Below are 13,863 nucleotides of genomic sequence, written 5' to 3'. Positions count from 1 at the left end.
TGGCGATCATAAGCCAAGATAACTCATGAAGAGCATGTATTGAATGTCGTAACAAGTGAATATAGCAGAATTTATATTAATACTGGTTCAATACTCTATGGCAACGCTATGTCACTAGGAATCACAGGGGAAGATAATTGTATTCTCCTATGTCCTGAGTAATAAAATTACATTGTAACTTCTTTGGAGAGGGGGATCGTTATGTCTATGTTATTGCATGATGAAAGTGCTGTGTGCAAAACCAGTATTATAATATATTATATTATTATATTATAAATATTATTCTAAGCATTTTTATTAACAAAGGGGCTAGCAAACAAGGAAACTTGTAACATTGACAAACCAACATTTTGTTCTATAGTGGAGGACAGAGAACACTACACGATAAATCCCTGTAAATTAAGGATCCACTGATCTTTTTGGGGCCAGTATCGATCATGAGTGACAATAAAATGTCATGTGAATGTTTTCTCCTGAACTGTTGCATACAGAGTACTGGTAAAATGGGTTCCTTTTTCCATTTTCATTAGCTGGTAAAGATGAGTTGGTTCATAGGCTCATTATCTGAGCTCCCCGAAACCCACACAGTAGATCTGAGCCAAACAAAACGCAGCTCGGATCTTTGGGGCACAATCCACAGCAAAAAATGAACCCAAACCTTGTTCTGCCTCAGATCCGGGTGTGTGGTTAAGTCAAGCAATCAGATTGCTTGATTGAACATTTGGTGAATAACCGTGGTAAGGGAGACAGGCCTTTTATAAGGGCAACCCCCCTCGCATAACATAGCAGTTGGTAGAGGAGAGAGAACAATGAGGAGGGGCTGCCCTTTATGAAGTCTGAAGATAAAGAATGTTTTTTTTTCATGAAATACCCTTTGAGGCTATTTGAATATGTAGCAAGACTTACAGAAGTGGATTCCAACTCCAGTCCTCAAGGTCCCCCGGCAGGTCAGGTTTTAGGTCAAAATGACTGAGAAGTTGGTACTCAAGTAGGGATATCCTTAAAACTTGACCTGTTGGGGGTTCTTCAGGACTGGTGTTTGGAACCTCTCAGCTACAGCAATGTAAGTCATTTCTACAGAGGAGGGGTTTGTAGGTGTGTTTCCCCAGGGTAGCTGATTAGGCATCATTAATACACTAATACTCATGCACAAATTCCCAGAGCCAGCTACACTGCAGTTGGCAAAATCCATGCCCTTTGCAATGATATGTGCAAGGAATAATATCCAGCCTTATGTGGATTGAGACTTCATGACTCAGATTGCCTATTTTTTAGTCTAAGCCTATATTCCCATTAAATATAATTTCATTCGGCAGCTGCACACATTGATTGCCTATTATGTATTCTGGCGTGACTCTTTATTTTTATTTTTTTAGCTGTGTCATATCTAGCTGAAGCGTCTGCCCTTGATGAAAAAAAAAAAAAAAGACTACCTCTTCAATAAACACATTGTTGGGACTAACAATTGTGCCACGAACAATGCAGCAAAGTCTATAAATACCCCTAGCAAACTACAATAAATAATTACAGTCTCAGCCATTACAGATCTGCTGCCGTGAGATCTATGTAACATTTTTAACAGTTGAACAGTTCAATAGGGTTTTCATTTCTCAACAAGCTGTGTCTTCATTCACCTTTCTGTGCCAGCTCCTATCCTTTCATCTGCACACTGGATACATCTTTCTCTATGACGTCTGTACTATGAATACCAACCATTCATTTTACAGTAAGGGAAGAGTTATAGTTGATTGATTTTTACCTAACTTGTCTTGCAATATGATGCTGATCCTTTTGTCAACAAAAGAGTAATAATATAAAATATGTTTCACCAGTGCTGAAAGTACCATTAACAAGGCCATGGCCCATAGGTATCAGGGCACAAATGGTACAACTTTAGGGCAATAAACGGCACCATATATACCAGAAAAAAGCCCATTAAGTTCAGTAGCTTTTTTTTATTTGATAGATCTATTTTGTACAGAATTGCACCCATTGTGTCTTGATACCTGTAGACCATTGTACTGTGGTTAAATCCAGCACTGGTGGACAAAGCTCTTTACACACCAATTTATAAGAATTATGTTTCAAGCAGATCCCTTCTTCATTAAAAATGAAGGTGAAATTCAATTTGCTTTTAATAATTAAAAAAAAAGTAAATTTATCTCCAATTCTATATACTCCAAAGTGGCCGCTCTGTGTAAAAATATTAATATGTAGTGTAGGGTTTCTCAACTCCAGTTCTCAAGACCCCCCAACTGGTCAGGTTTTAATGATATCCCAGCATCAGCACAGGTGGCTCAAGCAGTCCCTGCTTCAGCACCGGTGGCTCAATCAGAGGCTCAGTCTTGGACTGAGCCTCTGATTGAGTCACCTATGCTGAAGCAGGGAAATCTTGAAAACCTGACCAGTTGGGGGGGTCTTGAGGACTGGAGTTGAGCCCCCCGATGTAATGCATTGGAGGAAATGTTGAAAATGGATGCAGGATCATCACAGCCGCTCTAACCGGCTCTCGGTTTATTTTGCTGAACCACGTGGCCTCAGTGTGTTTATCAGCAGTAAATACGGACACAGTCGGCTGCACTCTTTCTCAGTGAATAATCCATTTACAGTACTTGTGGTTACAAATGACACAGAGAGCAGCAGCAGCAGCAGCAGCAGCAGCAGCAGCAGCAGCAGCAGCAGCAGTGTGGCCTGTTCATTCTCCATGTGACTTTGAGTCACTATTTAATAAGATGACTTGCTTAATTATAAAATAATTCAATGCAAATTAGGACAGTTTACAGTTTTGCCTTCGAAGTCTGTCTATTTTTTTTCTATTTGTTCCAAATCCTTCACTCCAGCTTGGGCTTTGTTTCTGCTTAAACTTTTGTTAACTTCTTAGGGCCGGGGTACTCAACCCAAGTCCCCAAAGGCCACCAACAGGTCAGGTTTTCAGGATATCCCTGCTTTAGCACAGGTGCCTCAATCAGTCCCTGCTTTGGCACAGGTGAATCAATCAGTCCCTGCTTCAGCACAGGTGCCACCATCGTCCCTGCTTTGGCACAGGTGGTTCAATCAGTCCCTGCTTTAGCATAGGTGCCTCAATTTGTGGCCTCCTGGGCTGAAGCAGGGATATTCTTAAAAAACCTGACCTGTTGGGGGGTCTTGAGGACTGAATGGAGAAGCCCTGCCTCAGGGGTTATCTGTGTTTTTGTTCTGCATTTTAAAATCCCTTGGCTGGATTTCTGTTTTCCTCTTCCACTGGGAGGCTTTTTCCAGCATCCATTAACCTTTCAGTGAAGAAGCACTGCTCCATATCCCACGCGTCCACAACCCTCCCAGCTTTAGAATGCACAACGTAAACGTTATTACCTGCACAGCCTTCTGATCAGGTCTTCAGACCGCCTCCCGATGCGATGGGGGAAGTCCACCTTCTCAATCCCTTTTAACACCATGTTATAAATTTTGATGGGGTCTGTTCCAGAGAACGGAGGGCTGAGAAGAGAAATGGAAACGCTTGCCTTCGGTGTGAATGTGTGGTGCGTGACATGGACTGTGCAGCATTTTATATTCAAAGTATGTGCTTGTTTTATTTTTCTTCTACCTCTTTTGATATAGTGACCTGTAAGTATTACTCCAAAGCCTCTTGTACATCATCTGTGAAACATTTTGCACATTAGTGCTAAAGCTGTATTTTCAGATTTAAGGGCATAGATTAATGCAGGGGTGCGCAAACTTTTTTGTTTGTGCACCCCTGCCTGCTCTCCCCCCCTGCTCGCACACACCCCCCTTTACCTTTCTTCTGGCATCAACGTCGTAATTTTACGTCTGCCCTCATGTGACATTGCGTTGCCATTTGACCCCGCGGCGTCATTTGACGCCACGTTGTCATGGGGGCAAATCGCCAGAAGCCACCGGAGAGCAGGTAAGAGACATACAGAGGACTCGTGCGCCCCCCCTCCCTGCATTTTATTTAAATGTTGTGGGGAAGAGCGTGGGACCACTGTGCACCCCTCTCCCCCTGAAAATTTCACACCCCTTTGGGGGTGCGGCTCCCACTTTGCGCACCCCTGGATTAATATATATTAATATAAATGTAAATATAATTGTGTCATGTATATCCTGTTTCCCCAAAGACCGTACTCCTTAGATAACATATAATTTAAAGAAGAGAGGACAATTATGCCTGGTTATGTGTGGTGCAGAGCCCACCATGACAGGCAGATGGTGAGGTCAACAGCAGGAATTATATGAGCATGTGCTCCCTTCTCTTTAAACAGAAGAAGCCTTTGAAGTGTTTAGTTAATCATTCTCATTCTTGAAATATATTGCAGTATGTTCTTGATTCAGTAACACAGTAAAGAGGAAGTCGGGGACAAAAGAAAACGACATCATGATCCATACAGACTGTTTTTGACCACACCGGGCTTATAATACACTTGCTAATCATTTTAGCCCATTAAATGCTTATAACATGAAAGGGGTGAGTGTGTTAGCAATACCATACTGTATTTTATTCCTTCTGTACTCTATATGCCATGTAATGGTTCATTGACCTATTATGTGAAAGGGGATTCAACTGATGGAAGTGGTAATAGTCACATATGATATGAAATGGCTATTATAGTATCTCACCTTCCCGTCAGGAGTTCATATATGAGAATTCCCAGTGACCAATAATCTGCTCCAAAGTCATGCCCTCTATTCATGATAATTTCTGGAGCCACATACTCCGGCGTGCCACAGAATGTCCAAGTCTTCTTTCCTGGACCAATCTTTTTGGCAAACCCAAAGTCTACCTAAAAAAATACATAAAAAGGGAAAAGCAGAATGGAAGGATTGGCTATAACTCTCTACTTTTATGGCCATGTGAGCGTAACGATGGATTCTAAATGGTTAACACTGCGGCTGTTTTGTCATAAATATCCCAGTGTTCTATTGTTAGAATAATGTGGAATGTAAATATTCTGGGCCATATTTACTAAGGAGTGCTACTCCATTAGACACCTTCCATGCTGGAAGACGCCCTACCTGGTCATTTGAGTGGACTCTACAGGTCATAGTGTCTAAGCCGTGCCAGAATGTGTTGCATGGAGTATCACTGCTCAGTTCATTTGGCCCTTGTGTCTAGGAGTCCATTCAAAATATTGACGTATTTGAAATATGACAGCAGGGGAAGATACAGATTCCAGCTACCCTTTTTTTTTAAAACCTCTTTTTCAATAGCCTTTTTCTAAAGTAAAGAGTTTTGAAAACCATCCCACCATTTTTACATATCCCTCAGAATCAAGCAGGAGATTCTCTGGCTTTAGGTCCCTGTAGACAATTCCTCGGTTGTGCAAGTAATCAAAGGCCTCCAGCACACAGCCAATGCAGAAGCGCGCGGTCCCCTCCTCAAAGGAGCCCCTTGGAAATGAAGGAAAAGCAAGAACACAGGTTTCAGTCATTTCAAACTCAAGGTTATGCAGCGACCTTGTGAAATAAACAAACAAAAAAGCAGGACCTGCACCTTAATTGAATGGTTGTATTGTGATATAGAGCAGGGGTGCTGAATTCTAGTCCTCAAGACCCCCCAACGGGTCAGGTTTTAAGGATGTCCCAGCTTCAGCACAGGTGGTTCAATCAGTGGCTCAGTCACATAGTGTACCGCACTGCTCTCCGGAATTCTTCCGCATCCGCGCCGGGGGTCTCGCGTCACTTCCGGCGTGGCTGGAACCTCCGGACTTGATGGTATGGATGCGCTCTCTATGCTCTCTCTCAAGGATCCTTTGCTGAAACACTCTACGCCGTTCGCCGTTGATTGGCACGGCTTCGTCAGGATGAAGCTGTGCCAATCAACGGCGAAACGCGTGGAGTGTTTCAGCAAGGGATCCTTGAGAGAGAGCATAGAGAACGCACCCATACCATCAAGTCCGGAGGTTCCAGCCACACCGGAAGTGACGCGAGACCCCCGGCGCGGATGTGGAAGTATTCCGGAGAGCAGTGCAGTACACAGGGAGATCGCGACCCGCTGGGTACCTGTCACATGCTATACACCGCGCCTGAATACTTTCCTAAGTGTAAGCCTTGAATTGTATTTCACTGCTTGTCAATATATCTTTTGTTCTACACATTTGGTTTGTTCTGAGTATTGCTGCACATCTATGGGAACATCCACCCCTAAGTTGGATGACTGCTTGTTACATCTACTCTAAATGTGAGTAGCCATTTTGCGAGCCCACTTTCATTATTTAATTTTTGTTAACATTACTACACTATAAGATGTTTCTTTATTTTTATGGTTACCAACTGCGCTCCCCTGGTCTCTGTGAATCTATTTTTGGAGCCTGTGGCACAAAGAGATAAAGTGACTTGCCCAAGGAACTAACACAAGGATTATGAACCAGGCTCCCCTGCTTCAAACTCAGTGCTATTGTTTTCAATCAGTGCTTTTCTTCACTGAGCCTTGCCTTCAGCCCTACATGAGTTAACTGTCATACAATATCATTCAATGGGGGATAAATAATGTAATACGGAGATACTACAGACAATACAGAGGTGTGCAAAATTGTTCCAAATGTGTTCGTAAAAATTGTAGGCGTTTTTTTTACAAAATTTGATTCCCTGAGAAACTTTTCGCCTCAAAGGACTAATGATGTCACCAAATTAGTAAGTCTGCAGTCAAATATCGTCAGACAATTATTGAAACGGTATGTGAGCCCTATTTAAAGGCTATTTAGGAAATTTTTCAAATTAGCATATTAATTGAAATTGCGAATCACTTTGACTTAATGCTCAGCGAATGTTCTGCAAAACCTGACTGAGCCGTGGCTTGGTTCATAACTAAAAAATGCGCTAAGTCTGCCAGGCTCGCGACCTCATGCGAAACGGTTACACGTCTTCAAGACAATATTGGTAGGATTATAAACCCATTAGGTATAGAATCCTGCGATGTGTTTCAGGAAAGGGGCTGTGGTTTGAGTCCAGAAGCAAAGTATATATTTTTTAATCTCGTCTTCAAATACTTTCTGGGCACGCTACCCTTCTACCTGAACAAGCTCCTCACCCCTACCACATGCAGCACTTATCATCTGAGATCAGACTCCAAAAGACTGTTCATGGTCCCAAGGCTCAACAAAGTATCCAGCCGCTCCTCCTTCTCTTACCGTGCACCCCACAACTGGAACAATCAACCAGAGACTCTCAAATCCGCTACCGGTCTAAGTAATTTCAAGACTTCAGCTGTCTCACATTTTAATCTTGTCTGTAACTGTTAGGCCAGCTCCCCGCTGTCCACTGTGCCGGACGCTGCAGGGACAAGAGCCACCCCACAATGGGGCCGGGCCCGTTGCGCCAACAGAAACTCCTGCTCTCAAGAAAACTGAGATCAGGAGTCGGGACGGAGCGCTGGGCCACGCACCTCGGCGGTTCAGCCAATGATAGCGAACCTGCCGGGTGACATCACGGCCACGCCCCCGTCACGACCCCCTCTGTTTTTCCTCCTGCAGCTCACTGCAGCCCGGAGAATTCGGCTGCACACACCGCCTGCCTCGCAGACGCGCGTGCAGCGCAGGCAATAGGGCCGCAGCCTTACATACGCCTATATTCATATAGTATCTCTAACTGTTCATGACATTTTTATAAATTGAATGTGTAACCCTGTTCATTTAGTGTAACCATGTATCTGTCATCATAACTCTGTGCCCGGGACATACTGGAAAACGAGAGGTAACTTGCAATTAATTACTTCCGGGTAAAACATTTTTATCAATCAATAAAGTACTCACGTGTCTCTTAAAATAGTCCACAGCTCCCCTCCAAGACACACCTCCAAAAGCATGTACACATACTTGGCATCCCTGAAAGTTCTGTAGAGCCTATAAAACAAGCAGAAACCTGACATCTGTCACTAACGTTAAGCTGCCAAGATTTGAGATCAGCAAACTGCAGAGTCCTATTTAAAGTCATTAATATCGCAGTATGTCTGCTGTACACACAGGCAGCCTGTATGTATTTACTGAAGCATCTTATAATTATCAACGATGTCTATTGTAAAAGCATCTGTTCGGATGGAAGTGAATGATGCTGCCCCGGATACTCTCACCACACTTATGTCTGGGAAAACGGCATGTGTTTGCTAGTTGTTACAATGCAATTTGACAGCCTGATTGTCTACACAAAATGACACTAAATATCTAGAGTAAGGCAAATGCAGAGATAATAAAAGATACATTCTGAATGTTATTCTCATAATATACTAAGGGAGTCAATCTATATCAGGAGTGGCCGACTCCAGTCCTCAAGGACCACCAACAGGTCAGGTTATAAGGATATCCCTGCTTCAGCACAGGTGGCTCAGTCTTCGAATGAGCCATTGATTAAGCTACCTGTGCTGAAGCAGGGATATCCTTATAATCTGACCGGTTGGTGGCCTTTGAGGGTTGGTGTTGGCCACTCCTGATATACTGTTTATGCTCGAAAGCGACCAATCAGGAAGTTTCTGGATAATAACGCCTATTGGGGTTTTTTGTCTTAAAGCGTCCCGAGTGTCTACTTCGTGCGTTTACAATTTCCCCCTAAATGTGTTCAAGTAGCAGTGTAAACTAAGGTTTTATGTTTGATACCATTTTTATTCAATGACAATCCTTTCATGTTAAAAATGCTCTCACAATATATGTATGTGCAGTGTTACTTCTACTACTTAATGGCAGGGTGTATTGTGGGCCACTTTAATGTTAATAATGGTGTGGAGAACCACTACAGTAACTTAGCTAGCATACATATAAGAGTATGCATGTGCATTAATGGTATGCATGGTATTTAAAAAAAAAGCTGGACCTGGATCTAAAAATCAACTGTAAGCATCAATATGCTGATGGTAAAGAACGGCAATGGATTGAAGGAGGGAGCAACCTGAAATTGATGTTGATAAGTTTACATGGACAACCAACACTTGAGTTTTCAGGAACCCCAGTTTGTGAACCAGTGTTCGAAATCCATCAAGAACTAGAATGAAGACTCAAATGGGACTAAAACCATGCGGCTAACAGGTACCATGATTAAGGTTCTCAGCTTCATTGGAAACATACATACTCATTTTACAATATTCCTTAAGTGTTGGTAAACTCAAACTCTACTTCATACTGAGTATGTTTCAATACAGTTCTTGCGGTAAAAGATGTACCTGATGATGAAAGCACAGTTGATCTGCTGTAGAATGTTTTTCTCCCAGTACACATGTTCCTGTTGATGTGTGTCTACAATATGTTTCTTCTTAATACACTTCAGTGCAAAGGTCATGTCTTCATCCTTGAGTTTCACCTAAATAAGCATAACATTCTGTTAAAATGTATCCAGTACCAGAAAGCTTAAATTAATGTTTTACCCTTTTTATTCTGCCAGTTAATGAGATGATGGCCCATAAGCATTGCTAGCGTAAAGAGGAGATCGCCAGTCTCTCCCCTCTGCAAGTCTGCTGTGAGGTCCAGTACTGTGCTATGCTGCTATTTCATTCTACCAAAGAATCTCTGGGATATAACACCTGAGTCGCCCCATAGGCATCTGCCTTTGGCAGCAGCCAAAGGGTGTCACTGTTTGCTGCCGTTCGCTGATGATTGGTAATGTTGCAGCTGTTCTATTGCATTCTGAAACTCATCAGCCCTCTCATCCCCTGCAGCCAATGTTTCAATTTATCCTGCCTATAGATTGTAAGCTCCTAAAGGCGGGGCCTCTTGTAACACATTGCAGACCTATCCTACCTTGTCTAACACAATTTTAATCCTGCCTGTAAATGTTACTTATGCCCATAATCATATCTCTGACTCCATGAAATGTCTGTAAATTGAATGTATAATCTTGGTTCATTTATTGCAACCATGTATTATTATAACTCTGGCTTTTCCGGCCTGTCTCTTGTGTAAGAATGGTAAATGATCTCAAACTGACTGTAAAGCATTGTGATGCCCCTTAAGTGGAGGCGTGTATTTAGTTAAATAATAAATGATGTTGATGCTACAGTATAACATATAGTAAGACATTTTTCACTGCTGGAAGACTTTCCATTCACTTGAATGGACTGTGGAACTGGGAGGTGTCTTATGGAATAGCATAATATATCAATATGGTATGAATGTATGTATCATAACTGCAAAACATGAAGAAAGTCCTTTTAAAACAATTGTGGTGCAAAACGGTACCTATCTTGTACTTTGAATTTGTTTTATTATTCATTATAAAATGCATGTGCTTTGCTTAAAAATTGAATAATAAACAATTCTGCTGGTATTGAATGTTGATTGGAAAGATGAGGACTGCATATGAATATATATACTGTATACATATACATACACACACACACACACACACACACACACACACACACACACACACACACACACACACACACATATTTACACACACATACATATTTCTGAGTGTGTGAATGTGAATATTTCTATTTCCCGGCCTTTCTGTGGTATTGTATTAGGAACTTACAAGATGCACTATTCATCCCAATGGTATAACCAAGCTTACCAGCTCTACACGCCCAAATCCTCCCGTTCCAAGGGTTGTGATAACATCCAAGTAGCGGAAGGGGGAAGTGCTAGAAAATCTGGACACCAGCTCTCTCAATTGGTTGACTTCTGAGTTATCCCGGGAAATTGAGTGATGAAGACTTTTTCGCCTGCAAGACAAAAATGCACCAATTTATCTTCCTAAAGAAGGTTTGCAATGGATTTCCTGGTGAAGCTCAAACCAAAGAGTAATATGTTATCTTAGATAGTCTTTGTCATCCTTTGTACCTGCGTGTAAGTACCACTGCTTACTTCCAGTGCTCCCAGGTGATCGCTATGTAAGTCTCTATATTGGAAAGAATTATTGTAATGTTATTTCATATAACTTTATTTCACAAAGCGCTTTCTCCCAATGGGACTCAAAGCGAGTTACAGTACAGTGCACGCTGCACATAGGATTTTTACAGACACAGTCCCTGCCCAGGTGAGCTTACAATCTATGTTTTGGTTCCTGAGGCCTATAGAACCAGGTTCCCCTGTTTCAAACTTAGTGTCATCATTTACAGAGTCAGTGTTTTTACTCGCTGAGTAGGACGGGTGCATTGCAGAGCACTAAACTGCAGAGCCTTAGAGCGCAGAGGAAGATGTACTGTATCTGCTTCAACACTTTCAGAATCAGAATGGGAGGAAAGAAAGAGAAAGCTGGGGAGAAGTCAGCAAGCCGAGGTTAAGAATTTAACGATGCTGTACTCTGTGAATTGATTATTTTTGTTTGCCTTTGAACCACCAAACGTTTATTGTTTAGTTATAACACTGCGGAGTCATGGACTGAACTATACTCAGTAGCACAGAAGGGCGAAAAAGCTGTGTAGTGGCTTTGTACCTTCCCAAGCTATGATGTACAATCTTTCAAATACAGCACACTGGTCCCACAGGGAGTCACTGTGAATAGATTACAATGTTAAAAGGGACTTCTTTTAAGTGCTCATTTGTATGCCCATTCGGAGAACCCTTAAGAGGTGTTCACCCTGTTGATGAGTATATCTTATTGCAATCATCTGTTCAGAAGAGATACCAAACCCTATTCCCAAAAGTAAGACACGTGCAATGCAATTTTCCCCACAAAATGTGCTACAGTAGCTGTGAAATGAAATGCAGTGCATGACAAGAATATAAATGGGTTCATATTAGGGCTCCAAGGGGGTCTATACAGGGACATTGCATGTTCCAACACAAATTTAGTTATTAGCCGAATATGATGGAGAAAGCTACGTGTTCCATTAAGAGCTGCACACTCTAGGCACACTTTTGGTCTTATGTATTTTTCTTGCCCCATTTTGCTATATCAGATCTACATTAATATATATATATATATATATATATATATATATATAGAGAGAGAGAGAGAGAGAGAGAGAGAGAGAGAGAGAGAGAGAGAGAGAGAGAATACAGCTATATTTGCATATATATATATATATATATATATATATATATATTAATGTGTATATATATGAGAAAAAAGATAAAAATCTGCAGCACTCACCAAGATGATGTTGTCAAAAAAGGTATTTATTCCCACCAGGTGAAGTAACCGAATACAGCAGTTCGAGCTCAAACTGCTGTATTCGGTTATTTCACATGGTGGGAATAAATGTGAATAAATATCTTTTTTGACAACATCATCTTGGTGAGCGCTGCAGAATTTTCTCTTTTCTATATTGTTTTGGACTGGTCCCAGTCCTTCTGCTGGCACCCCATATTAGCCCTTATATACCATTTTCTGTTTTTGAAGTGCACCAGGCATCATTGTATTTTTTGTGTGTGTGTATATGTGTATATATATATGTGTGTGTGTGTGTGTGTGTGTGTGTGTGTGTGTGTGTGTGTATATACACATACACACACACACACACATATATATGAATATATATATATATATATATTCACACAGAGCATAATGACCACCCTCCCTCACCCCCACGTCATTTTATTTTATTCCTTTGCGTCGGGACATGTAGAGCGACAATCATTATATAACCACTATCTCCATATACCACTGTTGCAAAAAGCTATTTAACTCTTCTGATACCATTTGCAATATATATATTTTTAACCTATGTTTATGAAAGCCTACATTGCAAATAACACAGTATTTACAATAGGCGCTGTTTTAGTAAGGATCAGTTGATGGCGTATCCTAACTGAAGACAGAATGCTGCGATGACTCCAACCTTTCATTCCTCAGGGCTAAAAAAAACTGTTTAATATCAATATTTCTTCCAAGCAGAAAAGTACTATATCATTTTTATAATGAAATAAGGTATCCGCTCAGGATGAAAAAGAAAAGCACAATAAAGGCATTTGGACCATAGAAATATTGATCCAAGGCGACCAAGTGTCCACAAGGAATATGAAAACAACGATGCACACAACATCTATTTGAGACCTTATTCTTCCACTGTCTTTCTATAAAATCAATAAAAGGTGTGAAAACCTTAGAAGATCATCTTACTGTGCTCATTTACGCAGTGAAAAAACGATTACTGCTGACGTGTGTGCGTGCATGTGTCTATATATATCTAGATATCTAGATAGATAGATAGATAGAAAGGAGAGAGAGCGCATTTAGAATTTCCCACCATATAAATCCTGGGTTTGACCCTGTTATGAGGATTAATAATAATAATAATTAGTTCTTGTAGTGCTGCTAGTTTTATGTAGCGCTTTACAGAGACATTTTGCAGACACGTGTCCCTGCCCCGTAGAGCTTACAATCTATTTTATTGGTGCCTGAGGCACAGGGAGATAAAGTGACTTGCCCAAGGTCACAAGGAGGCGACACCGGGAATTGAACCAGGCTCCCCTGCTCTTTACTCACTGAGCCGCTCCTCAGCCCAATATATTTGCAAACTGCTTCTATAAGTCCAGTATTACGAGGATTCCGCAGATCTGTACACGTTATTAATTGTAAGATAAAATCTCCTGTATTTCCTTTCAAACGTATTCTAGTCTGGGGCCATTAAGGGTCTTTCAGCACTAGAAGGTGTCTTGTGCAATAGCACTGCTTAGTAAATATGCCCCCTATATCAGTATGTAAACAGTACATATTGCTGCTTTAAATGCTCTTTTCCTAAACTACTTTATATTTCAGTAATATCTATAATGAACTTTAATGAGAAGCCCTGTGTTTGTTAATAAACAATTCAGTTGTTCAGCAATTTAGCACAATCGGCTTATTATGAAAGGAGCACTTATTGATGTTTGAAAAGGGGAAGGCGCTTGTTGCCATGTAACTGAACGTATGGACTTCAGCAATGAATTTTTAATGCTGTTCATAGAGACACATTAAATTGCACAGCGAATGTATGGCCTGCAATGGAAATGGAAATCA

At 41.2% G+C, this 13,863-nt stretch overlaps 1 protein-coding gene across 1 annotated transcript in view; it reads right to left on the bottom strand.

Annotated features, from left to right (window-relative positions):
* LOC142501160 (cGMP-dependent protein kinase 2-like) overlaps positions 1–13,863 on the bottom strand; it is a 78,722-nt gene that overhangs the window by 14,374 nt on the left and 50,485 nt on the right. Inside the window, exons 11-16 of the mRNA XM_075610619.1 lie at positions 10,492–10,642; positions 9,143–9,279; positions 7,746–7,835; positions 5,244–5,385; positions 4,615–4,778; positions 3,352–3,474 (exon numbers count right to left, since the gene is read on the bottom strand). Of these exons, the coding sequence (XP_075466734.1) occupies positions 3,352–3,474; positions 4,615–4,778; positions 5,244–5,385; positions 7,746–7,835; positions 9,143–9,279; positions 10,492–10,642 (807 nt within the window). The remainder of the gene's footprint in view (positions 1–3,351; positions 3,475–4,614; positions 4,779–5,243; positions 5,386–7,745; positions 7,836–9,142; positions 9,280–10,491; positions 10,643–13,863) is intronic.

The sequence above is a fragment of the Ascaphus truei genome, chromosome 8, assembly GCF_040206685.1.
Source record: "Ascaphus truei isolate aAscTru1 chromosome 8, aAscTru1.hap1, whole genome shotgun sequence".
Lineage (NCBI taxonomy): Eukaryota > Metazoa > Chordata > Amphibia > Anura > Ascaphidae > Ascaphus > Ascaphus truei.
Note: the sequence above shows the minus strand (reverse complement) of the source record. Positions and strands in the feature narration are given on the sequence as shown.